The sequence below is a fragment of the Liolophura sinensis genome, chromosome 8 (assembly GCF_032854445.1).
Source record: "Liolophura sinensis isolate JHLJ2023 chromosome 8, CUHK_Ljap_v2, whole genome shotgun sequence".
In the NCBI taxonomy this organism is placed as follows: domain Eukaryota; kingdom Metazoa; phylum Mollusca; class Polyplacophora; order Chitonida; family Chitonidae; genus Liolophura; species Liolophura sinensis.
In genome coordinates this window covers 43,014,594-43,041,782 of record NC_088302.1, presented here as the reverse complement: position 1 = coordinate 43,041,782, position 27,189 = coordinate 43,014,594, and the positions used below count along the sequence as shown (strand labels likewise).

The following is a 27,189-nucleotide window of genomic DNA, read 5'->3' as shown; positions in this document are numbered from 1 at the left end:
CCTACATTTCATTATCCGCCATCGTAGAAAGCCGACGTGTCTGTTGATGTGATTGCAAACGTCGTCTAATATAACTTTTTATTATATTGACAGTTGAAGGTCAGTCAGCAAGATGGAACAGCGGTTAATGGACCTCTGGGTAACCTAACATTACGGGCAGAGTTTACCCACCAGGTCACTCACACCGCCGAAGCGACAGTTTCCCTCACACAGACAAACCCGCCCAACAGTTCCCTGGCAGAGGTGTCCTTTGTACGGGCTCCCAAGGCTTCCCAGGAAGATATTACCGGGGTACTTGTGACGTTGTCCGATCTTGGCGGCGGTATTTTCAAGATTGACATACCCACAGTTCCCGAACATGCAGAAAGGCTAAGCATTGTGGTAAGTTCAGCATGATACAGATATATCTTGTTACAAAGCATGTGTGCAAAAGGATTTAGGAATGATATAAATTGCAGAATTAGGCTTTTTAGTGACGTTTCATCTACAGAATGTTGCGATAATGATATCTCCATCATCATATAAATACATTAGAAGTTTAAGCTTTGTCCAGAGAAAGTTCTCTTGGATTCCTGTCAGCGCTCAGAAAATTTGCTATGCAAAATTATTGGGAAAATAACGTTGCGGTATATTCGCTCATTTATGTCGTTTTATTCTTCCTGTTTACAGACAACATACCAGAAAGGGGATTACTACTGGTATGCAACTCGAGCTTACTCTCCAAGCAACAGCTTCTTGCAGATGGCGGTATCCAACGCCAAACCAAAGGTTGGCACTCATTTTTTACGCTTTCATGTCGACGATCTATACAGTAATATATGCAGTAACAGTGTTTTAAAAGCTTCATCAAGTGTGGTTTACTGGTGAAGATTTGCGTGAAACGTTCTGTCATTTAACTGAGATCTTCTCTATGACTGATATGCGTTGAAGGATGATTTTTTAATTGAATAACAGTTTCATTCCCGTTAATTAATCGGATAACTGTTGACTATTTATTCTATTCGCTTGTTGTGTGTTTGTTTTCCACAGACAGGAGACACCCTGGCGATACAGTTCCGGTCTACTGTTGAAACGGATTCATTTAGCATTCTGGTACGTAATTTAGATTGCTAAGAAATGACAGTTATATTCGTTCATTAACTCATTTCTCTTTTGTTTATTCTAAGAACACAACAACACTGATATCCAGAATACAAGCACAATAATTCCCTTTAGTATTTATTTCATAATATGTAGTTAAATTGATGCTTTTCTTTTGGCAAAATAAACCCGGTTATAATGGGGCAATTAGAGTGCTAGAAGTTAACACTGTTACAGCAAAGCGGGTCAAACCAGTGCGTTAGTGAGTGAGTACTTGGGGTTTAATGTCGTGCGTAACAATTTTTCAGTCATATGACGACGAAGAAGTCCTTAGAGTACATGTAATGTACCATATTGTTGCATCTCTTTTATTTAGTGCTGCTTCACTGAAATGACTTACCGAAGTCAAGTAAGTCGCCCCGCCCGAGCCCTTATACTTACAGTGATACGGGTCAATCAGTCCTTGCACTATCCCCTTAATGCTGAACGCCAAGCGCGAAAGTTCCCCTTTTAATGCCTTTGGTGTGACCCGACCCAGGGTTGACCCTGGATCTACCGGGGACGCTCTACTGACTGAGCTATCGAGGCCGGTCGAACCGGTAGGAGCACACATTAATACTATTGTAGGACGCCATAAAAAGTGCCTCGGTCTATATGTAGGCTAATGTCGTCTGCCCTCGTTCGAAACTTTCGTTGGATTTCAGTTTGACTGCTTTTTGTGGGATGCTAGTTATTATCTTTAATCAAGGCGTTTCTGTCATCTACATGTAGATCAAAATATGACTTTCTTTAAACGGATTAACCTCATCTTTCAGGTAAATGTGTGTGATTACATATGCACTGTCCGCTGTCTTTCTTACCCCAGGTATCCTCCCGGGGGCGAGTTGTAAGAACGTACGAAGAAACAAGACCAGTCAGCTCCAAAACATTCACATTCTCTTTTGACGTTACGTCAGCAATGGCGCCACGAGCGAAGGTTGTAGCTTTCTTCAGGACACAGAGCGGAGAAATCGTTGCTGATGCTTTAGAGTTTTTTGTCCAAGATCCCTTCGAAACAAAGGTATACTCGGCAAATCCGAGCTGTATGTGGAAATGTATGGAGAGTAAATGTGTGAAACAACGAAGACAGTGGTGGTTTCCAAATGATCTCAAAATGCCGTGTTGGCCTGAAATAAAAAGTCATATTCTTTGTAAACATCTTATAGGGTAATAGGGCTAATACAAATTGTTCTGTGTATGGCAGTTATCACATTTGATGATTGCTCTGGTTTTACTCTCTGTGCTGTAAATCGTTTATTGTATTGTAAACATCATAGGCACAGGTATTTTATAGTGATTGTACAGATATTCATTTGTGTGTCAATGAAAGTGATCACATAGGGGTATCCCCAACTAAGGGTCAATATGCTCTAGTAGCTTACGCTTCGATACACACTCAGTGTTTCTTGCCTGGTTAGTGGCCTATCTGCGTTGTGAGTGTTAACAACCGTGGTGTGTTACAGGTGTCTGTCGGATTCAGTGCGGAGGAAGTGAACCCAGGAGATGACGTCACGATGACGGTGCTGACAGCTCCCAACTCATTGGTTGCCACGCTGGTCGTGGACAAAAAGGTTCTCCTGCTCAAGTCCGGAAATGACATCACTGAAAGCCAGGTACTTACCACTTCTAAACACATTATGATCATTTTATTTGTTATTAGTAGAAAAGGGTCCTCGTTCCATAAATGGTTCAGACAACAGATGTTTGACTTGTGTCACATTGTTAGTAAACCTTCTAAATAGTCCCAAAGCGTAATTAATATGTTTTACACTGTTTCTTTCACTTGCATGACATATAAATCTTACCACGGACATTTGCTACTGTTGTTAGCCAGAAATACCACCGAATCATCTAAGCTTCTGTTTTGTTCGACTCTCTTCAGGTTACACGTTCCATATCTGGATTAGACTGTGGATACCTTAGCAGCGTGACGGATGCTGAGCAGGCATTTAGGGTAAGTTGACATTGTGACTAGTGAGTATAAAGGCCTATAGTAATATTATACAGATAGTGCATACTGTGGAGTGGGACATCAGGAATTGTCAGCTCTAGACAAGTTATATTCAACGAGGGCTTCGCTCTCGAAAAAAAGTACCTTTTCGAGTTTAAATCGCCGAATTTGTACGTCGATAACGGAGCTACCACCCTCCGGTTGTTTACTTTACGAACAAGGAGACGCCAGAAACCTCTCAAAGGGAGATAACTGCTGTGGGATAAACGCAGGTGATCGTTGGATATTAGCAAGAGTTCGTTGGATCGTTGTACATCATTTTTTGCGGAATATCATGTGACCGTCTCTCGACCAGTGGAACCGGAGAAAACCCTATGAGGTATAATAGTTTGCAATAATAGGGATATAGTCCGATACACTTAAATCAACATTCCACCCGTAAATGACGTGGTGAAGATTTTCAATGAAAATAATGGCGGATATGTGCATTTTCCCGAAGTTTTGTTTCGAGACTTGAAACTTGAATCTACATGGATACACCAAGAGAAGTACATGTATTAGACCGCGTTAAAAATTTAGGCCCTTATGTCTAATTTTAACGAAATTATTTCCGTGTTTTCGCTCAAATCGATAGACGACATGTGTTTCGATAGCAGTACTTTCTGGATGCTTTTCGTTGGTGGCGATATTCTCGACTGTGTAAAATGCCTTCCAAATACATAAATCGTTTGTGGCATCTTGTACGTTGACAGCAAGAGGACGGCAACCCTTCTATGTCCATTCACGCATCCTCACATTCTATAATTTGTCTTAATATAATAATATGTCTCGCAAGTCCGTACATTACACTCAAGACATTTCATCAGTATGTGTCAAATGTACTGGTTTACCTCCGTGCACTCTGATTACTCTACCCACAATCCTGACGGCTATGATATAAGTGAAAAATGCTTGAGTATTACGTTAAACATCGATTAAATAAACAAATACTTTGGTTTACAGGCATCCGGCTTTATTGTACTTACTGACAGTGTCCTACACAGCCAGCAATCATCGACAATCAGCCCCAGGGCACGTGAGTATATTTTATGATAATCATTTGCCATTACCTCCATCTAATGACGGGGTCACAGTTAAAAACATACACCTAAGTATGTTTCCTATTTGCGATGTAATTAAAATGTATAAACTTTATACGGTTATCATTACAATATAAACTATATGTTCTCCGAAAGTTGATTAGTTTTGCAGGTCCTTTCTGCTATTTATCTGACAAAATATAAACTCGCAAACGTCGAGCATGTAGGCCTACTATTGACATTTATAGCGTAAACTGTTTTTCAGATTTATTGAAATAAAAGTTTATAGATAGTTATGTTTCCGATGGAAAGGTAGGGGTGGGGATGGGGTTGGATGCTGAGGATTCACTCCACCCCACTCCACCCTTTCCATGTCTGTACCCAGAGGGACAGGAATGTCTTTTCGCCCCTCCTCCTTAGATTTGGCCCCAGAGAAACGTGTGTATAACATAGAATTCAGTGACTACTGATAACCTGAATCAACCACAATTGATTTGAAACCGGTTCCATGGATGTATACCTGTGTGTAGAAATTCAGATACATGTGTCCTACGTACATGTATAGGGTGAACACATTTGATGACAGGAAAGGTATGAATGGGTCACTCTAAGGGTTAAGCCCTTGGCTTGCCCCGTCATATTTAGGGATGGCAGGATCACCTGTCTTTCTTGTTTCATTTTGTTTTTCAAGGCATAAGTGCAAAAAAAGGAGGTTCTGCGCCTTTCTCATCTCAAGCAGACTTTGAATCTCCTGGTTCTGGCGGTTCACAACTTGAGGAACTAAGAACTCTGTTCCCAGAAACATGGCTGTTTGGTGTGGAAGTCGCCAAGTAAGTTAGGGCAAAAAAGTGTAAATGTTTTAAGGTTGGGAGGCTGGGACAAACCAATGATACACCCACTACCACACACGTCAGGCTTAGGGTTAATTCAGATCGTTTGTTCAGACCATCTGTACGTTAACAACAACAACTTCAGTAATACTTCAGTTTAAATGTTTCGCACGAATGCCATCCGTCATTTGTATCAAAAATCATACTAACTATTACGTCGACAAATAAGCTTTCTAGGTAAGTAATGTCTTGTTTCTTGATCTGTAGAACGAAGACAGATTTGTATGCACTAAGAAGTACCAAATTAGCATGACCGCATACCGCTTCTGTGTTAACTGCTAAACGCAAACATTTGATTTGACAGTTCCCGTGGGGAAGTGAATATCCGGACGACAGCCCCGGACAGCATCACCTCCTGGCAGGCCACAGCCTTCGCCATCAATGACCAGACAGGATTCGGTGTTTCTAAGGAACCAGCTAAGGTAATAACCAAGGAAAGAACTCGATATCTCTTACATAGTTTACTATGTTTATTGACAGAGATATAACATCGCTCTCATGGCTCTCAAGAGGCAAGTTAGTACATTTACCTTTGTTACTTGTTCTCAAAGGTGAAATGTGTCTAACGCCTTGATTTTTGCAAGAAGAAAATGATGTTCCACATTTAATAGATAGACCTTTTTGTTTACTAAGCCACTTTGCTGTTTGCTGATAAAAAGAAGGCTCTATAGAAACTGAAGCGGATTACAAAAATATCCAGGAAAAGAACATACGCTCCAACTGTGAACAGATTTGTGTGGTGAGGTAAACTGAATCCGGTAAATTTGTCTGTTGTGGAAATTAGCTAGAACTGCTCTGATTTTAATTATACTGTGTATCCCACAGCTGACCGTGGTCAAACCGTTCTTTGCTAACATCTACCTGCCATACTCCGTGATCCGAGGAGAAGAGCTCTTCCTTCAAGTCAATGTTTTCAACAATCTTAAAATAAATTTAACGGTGAGTACCTTGAGTATTAATACTGGTTATACGTTCCGATCAACCGTAATGATGACCTTTCCGGTAGAATAAAGATATCACGAAACTGAATAATCAAGATTATATTTGTTGCGACAAGTACATGTGCGGCTGTAAATCTCGCGGTATCTCTGTCACTCAGTCAGTTTTGACACCCTTTGACATGGATATGCTATCTGTTAACAAAAGCCATTCAATATACGGGCGGGGGGGGGGGGGCGTCAGCATGCAAGTCGACATACATTGCTTTGCAAGAGGTCCCAACCATTGCAAATTTGTGCTTGTCCAAGTATGCATTTGATGAAGGCGCGTGGTAAAACGTTGTCTGCAGTGACCGTTTCCAGATGTCCAACGCCTAATGAGAAATAAAACGTGAAAAAAAAGATGACAGAAATAAATAAACGAGCGGGACAAAATGACAGAAAACATTTTGACATGGATATGCTATCTGTTAACAAAAGCCATTCAATATACGGGCGGGGGGGGGGGCGTCAGCATGCAAGTCGACATACATTGCTTTGCAAGAGGTCCCAACCATTGCAAATTTGTGCTTGTCCAAGTATGCATTTGATGAAGGCGCGTGGTAAAACGTTGTCTGCAGTGACCGTTTCCAGATGTCCAACGCCTAATGAGAAATAAAACATGAAAAAAAAGATGACAGAAATAAATAAACGAGCGGGACAAAATGACAGAAAACATTTTGCCTTCCATGAATGTGAAACCATATGTTTAAGGATTCATTACTGATACACAATTTTAATGTCTATTTTTCGTGTAAAGGCAAACCAAAACAGATCATTTTTGATTTCAGGTTGATGTTGAGCTACAAGGATCTGATAGCTTCAGAACTCTTGACATCAGTGACACTGGAGTGGAAGTTCTACTTGCAGGAACCCGCAGCCAGACTTTAATAGTGAGTCTGCAAAATACTTTTTTCCCCAAAATCTGACGGTAAAAGGCGCAGTGAACAGGTAGGCCATCCTTTTCTATTCAACGGGACTTCATGTCGCTTTCAACATTATGTTTATCACATCAATACGGTGTCTCCCGGAATAAGTTGAGTCCAGATATAACGGATCCTTTACCTCATCAACGAAGCAGAATTTTGAATGATTATGACGTAACGTCACGTCGGCAATATTTCAGTCTTGTCATGGTGATGGCATTTGGAAGATTTATATGAACTAGTATTGCTAATAACGCAGGGGAATGAATTTTTGGGGTAAAATGCCACACGTCTTAACGTCATATATACACGCTCACGCAACGCGTTTTTAAATGAGTTTCACTTAATTATGAGGCTAATGTTATCGCCGATTTCAAGAATTATTTCTCTATTTGGAAGACAGCCTAATATAAATATTATTTGATGTACATTAGGTTCTGTTCACTTGATTTCTTTGGTTTTATTATTTTGCATAAAACCTCTCTAACCAATCGTTTCTAGGTACCCAGTGGTATTCCCAAATCTGTTGTGTTTCCTATCAAAGCTGTTAAGCTGGGGAATATTCCCATTACTGTGACAGCCCGGTCAGGAGCCGCCTTTGATGGTCTCACTAAGACTCTGCTCGTGGAGGTAAGTGACCTTCAAAACTGACATTCAGATTTACATGAGCAAAACTTTGTTCACTGTTATGTAACTGTCTTCATTTTTGCGCTCTCGTTTAAATAAGGTCGAGAATGTTTTCCTTTCAGTCTCCGAATTTGAACCACTTACATATTTCGTTAACATCTTATCTTTTTTATCACGGTACATTAAAGTGAATATGCTGCCATTTACCACGAAAAATATTTAATGACAAACACCTTACCATTTTAGTAAAATCTAACCAGTAAAATAAATATGCCAATCACTCTAAAAATTGCTTAGTTGGAAGACGCATTTTGGGTTGTTGACTGTCCCTCAAGTACTTTATCTGACAAAACTCTTCATACATGCAGCCAGAGGGCGTGGCGGACGAATACAATTTTATCCAGCTAGTAAATCTAACCAGCTCAAGCCAGTATCAAGCCACCAGTCCAGTTTCGTATCCACCAGGAGTGGTGCAGGGTTCAGAGAAACTCAGATTGAAGCTTGTGGGTAAGGTCAAAGACACCGTCAGTTCATGTGCTTCCTTTAGATATTTTATAAACTGTCATATACAGTAACAGAAAGTAACACAGTAATATGGTGACAGCCCGATCAGTTTACACAGACGTTTTGTCGCACAAGTGCTAATACTAAGACATTAACTCAAATACCAAGCTGACGCAACCAAAATCAAGCTGGGAACCAATACTGAGCCAAGCGGCAGGAGAGAGGGGTGGCGGGAGATATTCTCAGGGCGGCGAAGTCAACAATGACAAATGACAAGCCGATACCATTATATGTTAAGTGATACAAGACGACCATATGTCATTTCCGTAGGTGACGTACTGGGGGGCACGGTGTCGAACCTGGCAGGTCTAGTGCGCATGTCTTATGGATGCGGAGAGCAGAATATGGTGAACTTTGCCCCCACCGTGTTTGTGTCTACATACCTGCAGTCCGTGGGTCAGTTGACAGGAGAACGGAGGAGACAAGCGATTGACTTCATCTCTCAAGGTACAGTCGATTTAGCTCTAAAGAACATATAGGAAAAAAGACGTTTTGAAAGCATATTCTTACAAAATACATGTAGTTGCAGTTGGGAAAGATTAAATTCAAATCAACTGTTATAATTTTCAGGCCGACGTTATGTGCCAGCTGTTCAGAATTTGAAATGATGCTTAGAATCTTTCAGAGATAGGACGTATTGTGTGTTTGACGGCGGACGTTATCCAAGACTGAGGGAGTAGAGAATTTGAAATTTTCAGATATTTGTTTGGTTTTGAAGGATTCCAACGCCAGATGAACTACAGGAGGAACGACGGGTCTTACAGCGCATTCGGGAATCGCGACAAAGAAGGCAATCTGTGGTAAGTGAACCAGGGACTTACAGACATAAATCATAAAACATATTTTCCACTGTTCCCATTATTGTCGCAGCTCAGGTTTTACTCTCCGCACTCTGGTCTTTGTATTACAGAATGATGACCAGTTACAAACTCTGTACAGAAACATTAAGATAATTCAAAGAAACATTAAATCAAAATTTGGTAAAAAGCTCAGTTATTGAAGCAATGTTTTAACATAACTGGATAAATGTTTGTCCTGTACCTGTAGTTTATCCATCTATTTGTGAAACGAATCGTTTATCTCTTCTAGGATGAAGTGATATCAGTATTTCAATCAGACATGCAAATGCCCAAACTACCTACTAGTAATTTGATGTGTAAATATAATCAATCTATGTGACCCAAACCATTGGACATTTTTCAGCAAACTATCCACACGTCGTTAATTCGATGTCTGACTTTGTCAATGTCGCTACAGTGAAACAAACACATCCAAAATTTTTAAAGCTGAATCAGGTTTTTGTTAACTTAAGTTATCGCATTTCTAAATCTGAGTCATTCCCCTGCTGTCGTATATGTGAAATATTCTTTATTGGCGTAACACCAATAAAATAAGTAAATAAATCTGAGTTATTCCGTGTATGGTATTGTTGTTAACAATATTCCAACCCCTTAGAGCACTGGTAACTGACACCATTGTGCAGATTTATTGCCAAATCCCGGAAAGCATATTGAATGTTCGTAATATTCCGAACAAGTTAGACACCGTCTTTTGGGTTCAGATGTTTAAACACTACACACAGTTAACCACGCAATGGCATTTGCTGACAAACGATATGGCACATTTGGCAAGTATCTCCCATTATAAACAAGCTCCATTATCCTGTTTTTAATTATGAGTTGTCAGACCTGTGTCATCCACTGTAAGTCCCCGATATGATACAATTCATTTCTAGGCTAACAGCCTTCGTCGCCAAGTCCTTCGTAGCGGCTGCCAATAACGACTTTCTGAACCTGGACCCAGTGGCTCTGAGAGCATCTTATGCGTTTATAGCTGCACAACAGAACGTGGACGGATCCTTCCGGTCCAAGGGAATACTTCACAGCAAACGATTACAGGTAACAAGATTCCCGAACAGATTGTGGGGGTGTTGGGTGGGGTGCGTGGGGTAGGGGTATGTGGAGGGATACTGAACTGCAGTGACATTTGGCACAGTACAAACTTTTATAGTTAATGTAAACCGGTAGAAATACTATGAGGGAATATGTAGGCTTTAATGAGGTTGTTCGCGTGTCACATCTACCGGGGCAGCCAGACCGTCTGGGTATAATCAAAGTTTGAGGAAAATCGAGTTTTTAACGTGTATAAAATCTTCAAGCATATACAAATAAAACTGCCCTCAAGACTCATTTAACCATTTATTTGTTCTTACTAAGCCCTGACCAACGAAATTTTAGTTTTTTGCTCTTACTAAACCCTGACCAATGAAATTTTAGTTTTTTGTTCTTACTAAACCCTGACCAATGAAATTTTAGTTTTTTGCTCTTCCTAAAACCTGACCAGTGAAATTTTAGCCTTGTATATCAGTAGCTTGTTCGGTAGTCCTCAACATACCCATACAACATATGAACAGGCTACGTATTAGGCCCTTTATGTGGTCTAATAAAGTTACTGTCTTCCAATACTGCACACATGTGTTTGGGTAAATGTTCGGGTAAATGTGCGGGTAAAAATAAGAAGGTGGGAAAGTTCCTCAGTTAACTGCAAAAAGTCAATGGTTTTCTCTGAACACTTCGGTGTTCCTCCCTCATCAAACGGATAAGGAATTAGGTTTTAAGGATAAACCTGCCTTGAGTTTTGTTTTAATCCTCTGTTATAAAAACAAAATCAAACGAAAATTAACTGTATAATTATACAAATTATATTGATGTCAATAAAAATGGTACAAAACTCTTAATTGTCCTTATTTGGTTTGTGGTATTACAGGGACAATCTGGAGGTGGTGACGCCTTGACAGCCTACGTACTCACCGCCTTGTTGGAAAATCCGTCAACGGTAAACGAGGCCTTCTGATGAGGGTCCTCGGGAAAGACCCACTAATAGTCCTGTGTTCATTTATCAGTATCTACCATAAAATTATTCAGATAATCTGAAAGGAATGTTCTAACTGCAAGATATATATATTTTTTGACTTTGTTTTGTCTGCTTTATTATGTATCATCACAAGGACATAAAGCGAGACAAAGCTCTATTTATGTGATTCTCTATCTACGAACTCTAACGCACATTTACTAGTGCATTAAATCATGGAAACAGCCGATCTCACGTTTCCTTGTTTAGACGAGAACACCCCGCGATGCTTGTTGGTTGGGTGTCTTACACAATATGACTGACTGTAGGAAGAAGTTTCATGATAAAATTCATTGCTGCTTGTGTCTAACGAATGGCTCGAATCAGTCTGACAGAACTACCAACTTTTCCCGATGTCCTAGGCTGTCCATTGAGTTTTGGTTTAAGCAGCGGATTCAACGATTAAGTGTACAAAAAATATTTTCTATATCCCCTCAGGATTTTGTCTATTTTCAGTAACATTGTTCCAGCTAGTAGCCAGTCAGACTGGATGGAGTACATGCACCTGAACAATCACATAACCCAGTGCCATATTTGTTTCTGTTGTACAAATACCTCGTGTATTATATTTTCCTCAACAGGATACAAACTTCAGCCGTACTATCACCAAGGCTCAACGGTTTGTGGAGAACTACGTCAATACCAGCTCGGACCTGTATGACTTGGCTATCGGAGCGTACGCTTTGGCCCTGTCTGGTAGCCCACAGGCGGACAGTGTGCTGAAAACTCTTGAGGCCAGAGCTACAAATAGAGGTAAGTTCTAAGAAATTCCAGATGGTGACATTCATAATTTATCTATTATGCATTGTGGGTTGTGCATAGTAACAAATTAGAATACCTGTGTTTTGGTTTGTAAAATAGACTTGTGTTTACATAGCATCTGGCTGAACAGCATTGCTGGAAACGGATAATGTCCACCAAATATGCAAGGGCCACATACAGTAACAAAAACAACATAAATGTGTGTAACGTTATTTACCTCACCGCACACACACACACTCTTGTTCTGGCGATGTCTCAGAGATTCATATGTGTTAACATATTTAGATGTTTTGGCAATGTTTCAAAGATTCAACTGTTTCACATGCTCGTATATTCTGGCGATGTCTCAGAGATCTATATGTCTCCACACACTCATATGTTCTGGCGATTTCACAGATTCATATGTTACTCTGAAAGTATAAAAACGGCTGTAAGCAGTATGTTTTCCCGCCAATGGTGACACGTGGTGTGGGTGTGTCTGTTGCTACTAGTGGGAATCAAACATGTACGAGAATTGATATAATTTATTATCTACTGACAGACGGCTACACGTATTGGGAGGTGGAAGCTGAACCAGTGTACTTATGGGAACCGCCGAGACACCAGTCAAAGGCAGCCAGCATTGAAGCCACCAGCTACGTGTGTCTGGTGTATGCCCTGAAGAAAGACATCAGCAAGAGCTCCCAGTGTCTGGCTTGGCTCGTCAGTCAGCAGAATGATTATGGCGGATTTGTCTCCACTCAGGTAAGAGAAACCTTGTATTATACCTGAATTCGTGTATGTGTCTCTGTTGAGAATTACGAAACATTTAGCAGCAAGTATAAATCATGGAAATGCCTTGTTGGTATTTATTCTTCCCTGTATGATGATAAGTACCGAATATAACCTGGTAATCCGGATTCAGTGATATCGCCAGTTGTCTTTTAGGTAAACTTTGTATTTGTTTTACAAATATCAATAAAATAGATATTTGATTTCTCTTAATCATATAATGATGGATATTTCGTTACCTTTTATCGTACCATTTTGTTTCTATTGTCCTATAGGATACAGTGGTCGCCATCCAGGCTCTCAGTGCTATGGGGCCTTTCTTCTACACGAAAACCCAGGACGGTTCTGTCACTGTTGAGGCCGCCGGGACTTCTGCATCCCTCACTGTGAACGACGCCAACAGGCTGGAGTTACAACAGGCTACGGTATAGTGTACTGTCTGTCTGCCAGGGTTTTCATGCTTTCTCTAGTTAATACAACATAAGGAAACTTTTAAATCGGCTTGTCAAAGAACAGCGATAAGTGAGATTCAATGTTAGAATTATGATAATTGTTCAAAGAAACATACTCTTATTGCCTTGCAATAGGCAAGATGTTTGCCCACAGCATTTTACACAAAAGACTAATTTAATAGCATCTGCCCTGTAGCACATCCCACAGGATCACCGATGAGATAAAGACTTTGTCTTCATTGTCATGTTTTATCGCCTTCAGCTACCAGTTAACGCCAGCAGTGTTACCGTGCGGGCATCGGGTATGGGTGTATTCTTGGTCTCCGTAAGTACATGTATATACATTAACGTTTTACACACTTTGGCTATAAAAATTCTTTTAAATCTCTATAAAAATTACAAATTTAAATTAAATTATTGATGATTTTGGTAGTGTATCTTATATATTAGCCTTTGTATTACATCAGGGAAGGGCCTCCGTGGCTCAGTTGGTTGGCGCGCTAGCGCAGCGTGATGACCCAGCAGTCTCCCACCAATGCGGTCGCTGTGAGTTCAAGTCCAGCTCATGCTGGCTTCCTCTCCGGCCGTACTTGGGAAGGTCTGCGAGCAACCTGCGGATGGTCGTGGGTTTCCCTCGGGCTCTGCTCGGTTTCCACCTACCATAATGCTGGCTGCCGTCGTATAAGTGAAATATTCTTGAGTACGGCGTAAAACACCAATCAAATAAATAAATAAATAAATATTACATCCGGTCAAGCTTGTAGCGTTATATCGAGTCATAGAGTTATATGGAGCATAGGATTGCTACCTTTAGACACCATTCTCTGGTTTGCAGTAAGATCTGGGTTCAGTGATATTTTTGTATCACATTCACACAGTAAATAATGCATATCGTTTGACTTGTCTTTTCGTCGCATGTTTTCAGATTTCAGTTAGATACCACATCCAGACCCCAGTACTGGAGCCCTCGTTCACGCTCACCACGACCCTTATCAGAGACACACCCGCGGCCATTGAGCTAAGCGTTTGTGCCAAGTGAGTACGATACACCAGGATGCCGGCTCTTCAAAGCATGTGGTTCCCAACACACGCTGTCTTTCTTTGGGATAGGTAGCCAATCACAATTTCTGAAGACAAAATTCTACCTTGGATGCTTACTGTGGGTTATTTTTGTTTGACTTTTGATGATGGCACCTCAGTGTTCTGTTGTGCATATAGCCATGCCGTCATCTATTTTACATTGCCTTGAGCTCTGAAACATCATGCCACGGCCATATCAGTCATAAATTTAGATCTAAATTTTGAACTAAATGCAAATATTAATTATGTTGAATAGGTTATTATGGTTAGGTTTGTTAGATACTTGACGACGGTCAGTGATTTTCTACAGACAACCCTGTTTTCTTCACTCATAAAACTAACCGCTGTGGTACAAGTGACAAATTCTGAATGCAGCCTTAAATGCAAATGTCATAAATGAAATGAATCAAACAGAATTTAGAAACGGGTTTGAGCTCCTTATACTATCATTGTTAGGGAAGTATTTGTCTTTGAGCGCTCCATTAACGAAGTACTACTGTTGTCAGATATCTCCGTGGTGAGGCCAGCAGTATGGCGAACATTGAGATCCGGCTGCCGTCAGATTTTAGCCTGACTCAGCAGGGGAAAGATCAACTGCTGTCTGTGGCCAAGAGGGTGGATGTTCTGGACGGCAAAGTCTTGATGTATCTGGATGAGGTAAGCGAAATTCGTTGCTATGGAAGTATGTGATACTCATCCTCTTTGTGATATACAAGGATGATATGTGAACAATAATTTACGATCTGCACTGTTAAACTTTCCAAGTGTTTTCTCTGACATACTCTGAACAAGTTCACTCCTTAAATAAGTGCGAGTCCGAGTTAAGCTAATTTGTAAATGTGATCCGATCTGCATTTCTCCAGTTTAGAACACTATAAAATCTTATATTTTTGTCCTCGTTAGATAACAAGCACAGGCGTTTGTACCAGTTTTACGGCAATCGGAAGTGGGAACGTTAACAAACCCAAGCCCAATCCTGTCAGAGTGTTCGACTATTACAACCCAGGTTAGTTTTACTCTTTTTTATTTTTTGCCAATGGCCACGATCGTGCTTAAAATGAAATTGGGGCCTTTTTCAAAAGAGCTCTCAGATGTGTGGAGGAGTGACTGAGTGCTTGGGGTTCAACGCCGTACTCAACAATTTTTCAGTCATATGACCACGAAGAAATCCTTAGGGTGTATATAAGGTGCCTCCTTGTCGCAGGAAGGATTTCCAGCACTCTTTGACTGGTAGTTAACGTGGATCTCTCGCAGTCTTCACCGATATGACATCGGCCAGGTTTATAGGTGGTGGAAGCTGGAGTACCCGGAGTGAACCGTCGACATGTACCTGAGAAACCACAGCTACTCATGAATTTCAGGCACAGTTGAAATAGCGATAGCTGGATTCGAGCACGCGCTCTAGATTTAGGTCAGAATGTTTTCTCACAAATTTCTTTTGCCTCCTTTTTAGACGATTCCGCTCTTTCGTTCTATACCCTATCGTCGCTGAATGGGAATTTCTGTGATTCTGCCGTTTGTGCTAACGACTCTGCAGGCTGTTCGGCCAACTGCCCCGTAAGTAACTGACTTTTGTGCGGAGGATGGGGAATAAATGAATGTAGCATGTAGCCTGTGGTTTTGTGTGAAGTATGGGGAATGAACGAATGTAGTACGTAGCATGTGGTTTTTGTGAAGGATGAAGAATGAATGAAAGTAGCATGTAGCCTGTGTTTCTGTGTGAAGTACGAAAAATGAATGAATGTAGCATGTAGCCTGTGGTTTTGTGTGAGGCACGAAAAATGAATGAATGTTGCATGTAGCCTGTGGTTTTGTGTGAAGTATGAGGAATGAACGAATGTAGTACGTAGCATGTGGTTTTTGTGAAGGATGAAGAATGAATGAAAGTAGCATGTAGCCTGTAGTTCTGTGTAAAGTACGAATAATGAATGAATGTAGCATGTAGCCTGTGTTTTTTCTGACTTTGGTGTGCGTGGTAAGAAAGAAATGTGACATGTAGCCTATCGTTTCTATGAAGGATGAGGGATGAACGAATGTAGCATGTAGTATCATTTATGGGTAGCACGAGGAATGAATGAAGGTAGCATTTATAATGTTGTTTATGTGGGAGATGAAGGATATGTATGAATGAATGTAGCCTATCGTTTGTGTGGAGGATGAGAGAATATAGAATGCAGCCTGATGTATATGTGAGGGACCAGGGATGAGTGAATGGGGTATGCAACCTGAGGTTTATGTGAACGACGAAGAATGACTAAATGTAGCATGTCATCTGTCGTTTGTGGAGATGGAGAGAAATGCATGAATATAGCCTACTGTTTATGTGGAAGATGAAGTGCAAGTAGCACGAATTTATCATGTAGCCTGTCGTTTATGTGGACGATGAGAGAATACAGAATGAATATAGACTGCAGTTTGTGAGGGATCAAGAATGAATGAATGGGGTATGTAACCTAATGTTCATGTGAAAGATGAAGAATGACTAAATGTAGCATCTGTCGTGGAGGGATAGGAATGGTCGAATGTAGAATGTAGCCTGTTGCTTATGCGGAAGATGAAGAATGAATGAATGTATCTTATGAACCTGCTGCCGGTGTGATAAATGAATGAATATACCTTGAATAGATGTTAAAAATATATTTTACATGTACGTAGAAGGTTGTGCAGAAAGAAAGAACTTACACATTTAAATTTCATATATGGTAGAAACTTTATCCTGTCATTGATGATTGACCAAGTTCAGATTACTCGAGAAGTCAAACTACATAACACTACATAAAGTTTCTTGCAATTGCCATGTTGTTGTTGTTTATTTTTTCAGAAACGCAGGAGAAAGTAAGGAGGATACAACGTGAGGAATACCTACGATACAGCTATTGCAGGATTTCATTTTTAATTTACACAAGTTATTGTTTTCGTTTAAATACTGAGGCAAATTTGGTCTTGTATACATAACAAAGTCTTCTTAATTTTAGTGTCTTCAGATCGTAGATAAATTACTCGTATGCTTTTTAAATTTGGGGATTGATAAAATAAATGCGTTTAGTAGATATTAATTTTATGAGTTTGTCCTTAGTTTATTTATTTTTTTTACAATTAAGCCAATTTCAATTTAGCCAATTTACGTGTTTCTACGAGTGAGGTTGATTTTCATGATCACAGTGGTCATTGTTTACGAAGGACTGAGATATTACAAGAGTTCGCATTTCACCGGTAACGTGTGACCATTTGTCTGCTTTTACACTGTCGTCGCTGCTCTGGTTTTGCTCTCCGTGCTCCAGGCCGTTAATTATATTCTCAGGTATTTCGTCTTTACAAGACAACTGCATGGGTTGTAGTAGGCGTCGTCACCATTACTTAGGTTAAATTAGAGTGGAACACGAACAAGAGCTTTGATTCTGATCGCAGTTATCATTCTGAAATTCGAACCCTCGCTGTCGTGTGGGATGAACACGAGAAAATCGATCCCAATATGCCTTCGGAGGGTAATTTGAGTACATGGCTGTCACACCAACCCAGTTATGTACGGCCTCTTGCCAAATTACCTCAATTGGGGTCTTATTCTAACTGTTCATGTAATTGTTTAAAAAGTGGCAAATTAGTCCCCCCAACCCCAGCACCATGGCAAAAAGCATTGGTTTTAGCTGCAATTCATTAGGTTCCAAAGGTCTAGAATTACTCAAAATACTGCGTTGTCACATTTATTTTCTATTTCTCTCATTCTGTAGTGCGTTAAGTGTGGCCTAGCGGTTAGCGTGCTAGTATAGTTATAGTTATGCTTGGAGTTATGCTGGCTTCCTCTCCCGTCATACGTGGAAAAGTCTGTCAGCAGCCTACGGATGGTCGTGAGTTTCCTCCTACGATAATGCCGGCCGTAGCCGTATATGTGAAATATTTTTTAGAGTACGGCGTAAAATAAATCAATAAGTAAATATATCTTCTTTAGTTCATCTGACTCCACTGAGAAGTCTGTTAGACAACTTATAAGGCTCTATAGTTTAACGTCGCATCCCCCCCTGCGGATTTATTCCACATCCCCCCCCCCCACCACCCATGCCGCCGAAGTTATAACCATCTTTAACATAAGCTTGCTATCTCACAGCATATACGATTTGTCTAACAGTGTTAGATATGGGCCATTCACTTATTGAGCGTTCTGAGTGAAAGACGACACGAATCATGACGCACAAGGAGTCACAGTTACTATTTGTGATGTATATACATCACCGTATATAAACTGTTATATTTACGAAGGGCTTTAACAAACTAAGGCAACTCACTTAAGTGGGAACATGTACTGGATTGAACACTGCAGGTAATTTGAGCCAATGATAAGTTAGTCCTAGCTAGGTCATCCACATGAAGTCTCTCGGCACATAACTCCATTAAGTGTTGTTCCTGCAGAAATCCTACAGATCGTGTGACCTGAGGTCTAAGACGGATAATCCGCTTATTCACTTCACTTGTAGAACTTCACTTGTAATGAGGAGCCCATCATTATATGTCGTAGTACCATCTCCAGCAATGTACCTTTATGCTTACCGGAGAACCATGTTTTATGATACCATGTTCATTTGAAAACTCTACGTGCTGATCTCGATCACGTCATCGAAAAAACTGACGCTAGGAATCCTGGGAGCTGGACAGTAGTGAGCGTTACAACTGACAGAACCTTCAAGTGCCCACACTGTCCTGAAACGATCATCCTTGGACTCCCAAACACCATTGCCAGCTAGTCGACGTATACGTCATTTGCAAGGACATGACCCGGCCACATGGAGATAAAAATGATAATTAGCGCGCTAGCGCAACGTAATGAGCCTCTCACCAATGCGGTCGCTATGAGTTCAAATCCAGCTCAGGCTGGCTTCCTCTCCGGCCGTAAGCGGGAAGGCCTGCCAACAACCTCCGGATGGTCGCGTGACTCCCCCGCTTTGCCCGGTTTCCTCCCACCAAAATGCTGGCCGCCGTCGTATAAATGGAATATTTTCGAGTACGGTGTAAAACAACAATCAAATAAATAAATAACATAATGCTGGCGGCCGTCGTATGAGTGAAATATTATCGAGTACGGCGTAAAACACCAATCAAATAAATAAATAAATAAATAAACATGATAAAGGTAGTGTTCCTCGTCTGTTGAGCTGTGGCGTCATATTGCCTGGACACAAAAATAGGCTGCAAGACCTTCAACGTAGAGACTAGAGTACATGTACAAGAGTTATCTTCGTAAGGACTGGAACATGATTCTTATCCGTTATACATACCAGATGGCTTACACACTCCTCTTATCCACCTTCATTGAACTTTCTTCGATGCTGTTTCATGTTTTCCAGTTGACCAATCCATGCCCGTCTGAATTCCCGCCCATGTAGCTGGGGTACGCGTTTGTGTGTTCACTTCCGTCGTCGCAATTCTAAGGTGATGGCTGCCGCCAGAGTGAGATTTAAAGCCTTGTCACACGGTGTCGGTAAAATCCAACTTTTACAGCCGGTCGCTGATGGATTCCGAAGTTAGGCGCCACGTGCACACTACCAGTCATGAGGTTGGTGATAATGTACGAGTCAATGGTGAAGTCACGTGTCTCGTGAGGGTTACGGCAGTTCTGCGTAAAATCAGCTTTTGGAGGTCGTTTGTAACCTGATAACATCACTTAAAGACTGCAATCGATAGGAAATTAAGCCACCGTTTTGGAAAACCAGGGGTGTCTCTAGCAAAAATGAGCTGGTTTGCAGATATCAGACGAAACAGTGGATTCAAGGAGGTGAAGCATGCTGCCGTCGCATGGAGACGGATACAACTCCCATTTAAATGTGTATATCTACTGAAGTTGTCCACTCTGCCTTCATATACTGAAGTTGTTTATTCTGCCTTCATGTACTGGAGTTGTCCACTCTGCCTGTATCTTCTAGAGTAGTCCACTCTGTCTGTATCTCCAAGAGTCGTCCACTCTGGCTGTATCTACTAAACTTGTGCACTCTGCCAATATCTACTAGAGTTGTCTGCTCTGGCTGTATCTACTACAGGTGTCTACTCTGCCAATATCTACTAGAGTAGTCCACTCTGTCTTCATATACTAGAGTTGGCCACTCTGCCAATATTTACAACAGTTGTCCACTCTGCCAATATTTGCTAGAGTTGTCCACTCTGCCTTCATATACTGGAGTATCCACTAGACTCTACTCCCCTATGGTCTACTAGAGTCGTCTACTCGCCTTAATTCCCTCTCATATGCACGTACTAGAGTGTCTTCTTCCCAGTCGTCTACAAGAGTTGTCTAATCCCCTGCCATCTACTAAAGCCGTCTACTCGCCTGTCATCTACTAGAGTTGTCTCCTAGTAGACTTGTGTTCTTCCCTGTCATCTACAAACTATCTCCAGGCCAGGCGAAAATCCAATACATATTGATTTATTCCCTGATGACGATGGCAGTTCCTTTCGAAACAATGACTGGGCTAAATTCAAAACTGGTACCTTGTAGTAGTAAGGTTTTACGTGCTGGTGTGAATAGTTATTCGCTGAATATAAGTGGACTCTAATAAACGGGCCATTCCCATGTGACTTGATTGCTCAGTTGGTACAGAGGTGGGGCTAGACACTGTAAGTGTTGAGTTTGAGTCTCACTCGAGCTTTGACTGAGGCTGGTCTTGAGATGATTATTTCAGTGTTGGAAATTCAATATAAACTACTGGGCAAAAGAAACGTATAACTTTTAAATGCAGTTTTTTTCTATGGAAAAATAAGTTGAATAAGTTTGAACGTTGTGCGAATACGTTTGCACATAAGCACCATGTGTACACGTCACTTTTTAACGAGATTCATTGAAATTGGTGTAAGACATAATGAAAAATCGGAAAAACAGAGTTTCGGGCCCTGTTGAAAATTCTCGATAATGACCGCCGTATAAATACCGATGTAGCGCATTCTAAGGGTGCAATACAATAAAAAAACATCTAAGAGATGCCGAGACTCACACAAGCAGAACGTGATAGAGCCACTGGTATGGCCGACATGGGGGCCAGCCAACACCACGCCAGAACATTCAATTGCAGTCAAGCCACCATCAGCAGACTGTTGGGTCGTTACCGCCTAACAGGCAGGACACAATATCGTCCCAGATCGGGCAGGCCAAGTGTTACAACGCCTGGCGAAGACCGGTACATCCGCACAATCCACCTGCGTAACCGGTTTGTGACGGCGACGTCAACGGCAGAAACGGCGGAAACGGCACTGGGACACCTCATCAACAGACGCACAGTCTTACGACGACTTCGCGTGAGTGGTATCAGAGCCTATCGCCCCTTCCGTGGAATGGCATTGACTCCTCTACACCGTCAGAACAGGCTGCGCTGGGCAAGAGTTGTACGTCGATGGCAGCGACGAGACTGGGAAAGGGTGCTGTTCTCTGATGATAGCCGATATAAGCTCTTCAGAAATGATGGTCGAATTCGTGTGTATCGACGCAGGGGAGAGCGATAGGCACAAAACTGCATTCAGAATGTCCACCCTTTTGGTGCTGGTGGGGTGCTTGTATGGGGCGGAATTTGTGGACAGGTGAGAACGAGATTGGTCATCATCCAGGGAAATCTGACTGGCCAAAAATACCGACATGAAATATTGGAACCTGTTGTGGTGCCATTCGTGCATCAACAGCAAAGGGGTATCCTTTTGCAGCAGGACAATGCACGACCTCATACCGCCAGAGTTGTACTAAATTATGTGGACACCGTTGATGTCAACGTACTGCCTTGGCCAGCACGATCGCCAGACATGAATCCCTTAGAGCATCTGTGGGATCATCTTGATCGACGTCTGAGACAACGCGTGCCTCTCCCACAAAACAGGCAACAGCTCGAACAGGCTTTATTTGAGGAGTGGGACAGAATTCCTGATGACGTCATCCGGCGGCTGACGACTTCCATGAGGAGACGTATTTTAGCTTTAATTGATGCAATGGGTGCTCACACACGCTACTAACGATCTGTCTTATGACATGATAGGACATTAGGTACACCTTTTTAAGGGAGTCCCTTTAGTTGCATTTGTGTAATTTTTCAGATTTACCCCATGCCTTCTTTACTCGGCCTGACAGCAAGTGTAATATCCATATGGCTTTGAATTTTTGAACTTGGAAAATGGTTTATTGCAATATAAGGCTTATCATGTTGATACTGTCTGTCTTTCTTTCTCTTTCTTGTGGTGCTGAACAAGGTTATACGTTTCTTTTGCCCGGTAGTATATATTAAAGTACATGTTGGGTGATTTTGAATATAGTCAAAAAGCTAATGTACATACCTTTCGTACAACCATATTTTCTGCAGATACTCAGACAGACAAATTTCTGTTTGATACCAACATATGCTGTATACAAAGATTTGAAAAGTAACTAAAAGAACAGTGGTTAACATGTATTTTTACACAGATAAAACTGTGGTAAAGAGTTCTACAAAACTGGAAGGACTCATAAGTACATATTATTTTAGACACAAACACTGACTTTGTACCGATATGTAAATATATGTACAATGTGAGGAAGTGTGATAAAAATTCCTTGCATGTTTGATATTGACTGAAGTAGTGTTTATAATAACATATCTCGATTATTCACAAAACTAAACCAAAAAAGGATTTGCCTTACCTGATGTGTTGAACGGACAGTGCATGAGGTTTAAAATTGAAACAACGCTGAATATACATGTATTCATGGTGAATATCAACAAATTCATTCAAATGCTTGAACTACAAGATTTTAATTTCCACAAACCATATTATAATCGCCTTTGTTTATACTGTATGTTTATTTTATTACTGAAATATTCTGAAGAACCACCCAAAACATAAAAGCGTCATAAATGTGTGAAAATGTTATTGTATGAGAGATCTACAATCATAACATAAACTAAGTGTAGTGTTCATTTGTTATTTGAGCAAGTTAGGTTTTTATGTAACCGGTGCTTTGAGCATTATGGAATAGAATATATATGTATGATGGCTCTGTGTTGGAAGTACATGAGCCTGTTGTTTTTGAACATCAGTGTAAGCCTGCACTGATACCGACCGTTAAGTAAGATAGGTATCTTCCAGAAGTAGTTAGACCAATAAGCCTGCAGTGAAGAAGATACAACACTAATTATGTTACAATTTTTTTGTGAACAGACACATTCCTACGATTTCCCAGTGATTTGATTATAGTCGACCGCTCGTTCAACTGATGTACCTCGTCCATTTGTGAGGATGAGATCATTTTTACTTGCGATCAGATGTTTCTTCTGATGTTATTATTTCTTGCAAGAGCTAGAGGGAAGCCTAACTGAAAATTTGCTGAAGTAGGCAGTTCCGGTTCTGATAGTTAATGAGGGATTTTGCTAATAAGAACTTCATGTACATGTGCTTAATTCATGTATTATTTACTGGTGGGAGTACATACAAAACCACGTACGTGGGAAGGTCTGTCAGCAACCTCGGATGATCGTGGGTTCCCCCGAGGCTCTGCCCGGTTTCCACGCACCACAATAATGGCCGCCGTCGTATAAGTGAAATAATCTTGAGTACGTCGTAAAATACCAATCAAATCAAATAAATACATACAAACCATTATCGGTATATTTAATAAACCTGATTGTAACAGTGAGGTTGCTAGGATATTTAAATAAACTTGGTGAACGAGGTAGCCCCACTACCATTAGGCCTAATTACAAACTATACAGAGTGATATGCACAGTAGGCTTAAAATGTAAATATGGCCGCAAAGAGATAAACCTACAGCTTAAGGGTGGCCAGATGTGCATTCACCCATCTGCATTTGACTCTATCATTGTCCCTATATTCCTGACAGCACACCCCCATCCCCTCAACATAAGCCTTAGAATACATGGAATATACAGTCAGCTAGATCATGCATATCAAAACTATGCACTAACCAACTACTTCATAATTGTGTTGTATTATCATGTACGTGAGACAATGCCATGGATTAAAACAGGGAGAAGTTATTAAATTTTCAAATGATATCCAGAGATCATTAATGATGATCAATGGCAATGACACAAAACAAGACTTTGATATCCCCTTTGTGCACCATACCCACAACTTCTGACAGTAGCAGCTAGTGCCCCTTTAGAATTTGCAATTCATGTCAGTTACATTTCTTTAATCTTTTACCTGCCGGTTTCCTCCAACCATAGGGGAAAGTGGGGCAAAATGGAACAGTTCTCAGAAACGCATAATACTGGTGCTGCCGCGTATGATGTCGCGTCCAGAATCAGAACGAGGTCGATTTACAACAACAAGGTCGTCATTAAAAGCTCACGTGGACATGAATTCATTTTAGCGGCAGTTTTTGAATTTTGACCCGTTTGATCTAAGGTAAGCACGTTTTTAAGCTCGGTATGAGCATAACTTATCCTAAGAAATACTACCTTAAACATATCCATTTGAAACTTTGCATAATTAGCTCCCACAAACAAGTAAATAATGTGAACACAGCAACGAGTTTTAGCCCATGATGGCGATGATTCAATTTTAACAGTTGGGGGCAAAACGGGACACACTGGAATGGGGCAAAATGGAACATGTGGACCATTTTGCCCCACACTGTGTCCCGTTTTGCCCCATATAATAATCTGCATTATTTTACAGTATAACTCAAACTAGTTCGAGGCTTTATTAAAGTTATAATACTTAACGTTTATTTGGGATTTATAAGGATGCTTTACACCCTACATCAACCTAACTATATTTAGACAAGTAAATAAATATAAATAAGTAAATAAAATGACTCGTCATGATGTTTTTTTCTTCAAACAAAGGATATATTCACAACATGGTTCCAGCACTTTATTCGAGCTTCTGGCGCTTCCAAAGACAACCGAGTTCTACTGCAACTCACACTAGAAACATACAAGTGATTGATTTGGCCGGAGAGAATGGCGTGGAAATACTATGTCTACCACCACACTGCTCCCATAAAATGCAACCATTAGATGTGAGTTTCATGAAGCCATTATCAACCAGGAGTTAGAGAAATGGCTGCGAAACAACCCCGATCGAGTGATTACCACCTTCCAAGTTGCTGATCTCTTTGGCCAAGCCTATGTCAAAGCAGGCACAGCTGAGACGGCTGCACACAGGTTCCGAAAAACTGGCATATTCCCCATCAAACCGGGATATTTTCCAACCACACGAGTTTGCTGCCGCAGAACCTACAGATGTTCCAAATCCAAACTCCCAAACGGTCAACCCATTGATCGATTTAGATGATCATGGCATCCAAACAGATGCAATTGTTGATGAGCCCACATCTGACAGACAAGGGGAGTCCGTTTCAGGCATGAGCCCAATCCAGGAAGCACTGGTTGAGCCGCAGCCGTCAACATCTGGCATACATGCCGAGGAGACTATTTTACATGTAGGCCTACCCACAATCCCGGAAGCTCCAGAAACTCAGTCCGAAAATCCAACCTGTTCGATTTCTCCACCGCTGTATACGCCTGTGTCGTCTTCCACCAGTAAGTCCTCGGGTGGTAATTCAGTTCCGCCAGGCTACATGTCACCGTTTGACATTTCACCCCCACCCAGAGTTACCGTCAGGCAAACTCGGAAGTCAAATGTCCGCCGTGGCAAGGCAGCTATTCTCACCAGCAGCCCATACAAATCCTCACTTCTTGGAGATAAAGTACAGCCTCTCAGGGCAACATCTAGTTCACGACATGAAGTCGTCCGCAAAGCACAAACATCAACCCAAGGTAAAGGAAAGCGTACACGAAACCACCTTCCAAAATCAGTGATTGTGTCTAAAGTTGCCAAAACCCCTGAAGTTGCAGATGTAACGCGCCCTTCGCTCGAAACTGATGAAGTCGATACAGAATGTATCTATTGTTCTGAACTATGGAGCAAAGGCACCGATGGAATGATCCAGTGTACAACATGTTTACTGTGGGCACACCCAGCTTGCGCTGGCATAGATGATGACGATGATGCTTTTATTTGCGAACTGTGTAACCAACCAGTGAAACTGTAAACAATACCATGTCATCTTGAACGGTGTGTTTTGTTTGAGGTGGCAATACATAGGCCTACAACTACCAAAATTTGTTTGTTGTGTTGAAACACGTATTGCTTCCTTCAATTCATGTACGTTGGGGTAAAATGGGACATGTGGGTCCATTTTGCTCCACCCAGCGGGGCAATATGGGACATACCGAACAGAAAGTATTTTTATTTTCTATTGGAATAGTCCGCGTATACAAACCAAAAATGATTAAAAAATTAAAGATATTATAACCCTTCATCGCAAACCCTCTGTTTTTACACACCAGCTTTGTAATTTAGCTACACATAAGTACATGAAGTTAAGTGTCCCATTTTGCCCCACCTTCCCCTAATGCTGGCTGCCGTCGAAATATATTCTTCAGTAAATACTTCAGTAATGATCGAATAAATAATTGCAGATATGATTATATATGATGCATATTAATTGCAAGAATTATTTTGAGCTCTCTTTGGTGTTGTATGTTTAGTATAAAGCAAAGAAATTTGCGATAAGCCTGCGTAATGTATCTGACATCAGGAGACCCTTAAAAGTTTGTGCATAAAAACGGCCTTTAAAACACATTATAATCATGTTTGTACACTTTAGGAAGTAGTTGTGTTTGTTTTGATCCTGAAAAGAATCGCCCCCTATGGAATGTAACAAAAAATACTGCCCGATTTTTCCCTACGTACGGTCATCTTGCAGCCGATTTATCGACTTTATATGGCCTGTGTACAACAACAACAAATGCAGTGATGACTGTATTTGTTAAGTTTAAGCGCGTTTTGAAAGTCTTACTTGCAGCACTTGAGAGTGTATGCGTAATATTAATTAGCATTTCTCCAATTATAAGTGTGAGAGAGTCTGTAAAATATATTGAAACGATTTAAAAGTTGTCGATTTGGGGGTCCGTCATGCAGAATAATCGTGAGCTATTAATAGCCGTCAATTCAGGTCACGTGATTAGGGGATTCCCATAGCGACTGCAGCCACCTATGGCCACAGACCCCCATTAATTTTCCATAAGTGACAGAGTTAACTTTCGGCGCT

At 41.0% G+C, this 27,189-nt stretch overlaps 1 protein-coding gene across 1 annotated transcript in view; it reads left to right on the top strand.

The window, feature by feature from the left end:
* LOC135472804 (CD109 antigen-like) overlaps positions 1 to 17,154 on the top strand; it is a 30,841-nt gene extending 13,687 nt beyond the window's left edge. Inside the window, exons 12-37 of the mRNA XM_064752484.1 lie at positions 94 to 381; positions 670 to 768; positions 1,030 to 1,092; positions 1,946 to 2,140; positions 2,583 to 2,732; positions 3,002 to 3,073; positions 4,073 to 4,145; positions 4,841 to 4,979; positions 5,344 to 5,461; positions 5,865 to 5,978; positions 6,808 to 6,909; positions 7,444 to 7,572; positions 7,938 to 8,076; positions 8,404 to 8,580; positions 8,852 to 8,933; positions 9,869 to 10,031; positions 10,900 to 10,968; positions 11,625 to 11,796; positions 12,347 to 12,549; positions 12,852 to 13,001; positions 13,291 to 13,353; positions 13,954 to 14,063; positions 14,615 to 14,765; positions 15,012 to 15,114; positions 15,562 to 15,665; positions 16,930 to 17,154. Coding sequence (XP_064608554.1) covers positions 94 to 381; positions 670 to 768; positions 1,030 to 1,092; positions 1,946 to 2,140; positions 2,583 to 2,732; positions 3,002 to 3,073; positions 4,073 to 4,145; positions 4,841 to 4,979; positions 5,344 to 5,461; positions 5,865 to 5,978; positions 6,808 to 6,909; positions 7,444 to 7,572; positions 7,938 to 8,076; positions 8,404 to 8,580; positions 8,852 to 8,933; positions 9,869 to 10,031; positions 10,900 to 10,968; positions 11,625 to 11,796; positions 12,347 to 12,549; positions 12,852 to 13,001; positions 13,291 to 13,353; positions 13,954 to 14,063; positions 14,615 to 14,765; positions 15,012 to 15,114; positions 15,562 to 15,665; positions 16,930 to 16,947 — 3,246 coding nt within the window. The 3' untranslated portion in view covers positions 16,948 to 17,154. The remainder of the gene's footprint in view (positions 1 to 93; positions 382 to 669; positions 769 to 1,029; positions 1,093 to 1,945; positions 2,141 to 2,582; positions 2,733 to 3,001; positions 3,074 to 4,072; positions 4,146 to 4,840; positions 4,980 to 5,343; positions 5,462 to 5,864; positions 5,979 to 6,807; positions 6,910 to 7,443; positions 7,573 to 7,937; positions 8,077 to 8,403; positions 8,581 to 8,851; positions 8,934 to 9,868; positions 10,032 to 10,899; positions 10,969 to 11,624; positions 11,797 to 12,346; positions 12,550 to 12,851; positions 13,002 to 13,290; positions 13,354 to 13,953; positions 14,064 to 14,614; positions 14,766 to 15,011; positions 15,115 to 15,561; positions 15,666 to 16,929) is intronic.
* Positions 17,155 to 27,189: the final 10,035 nt, after the last annotated feature.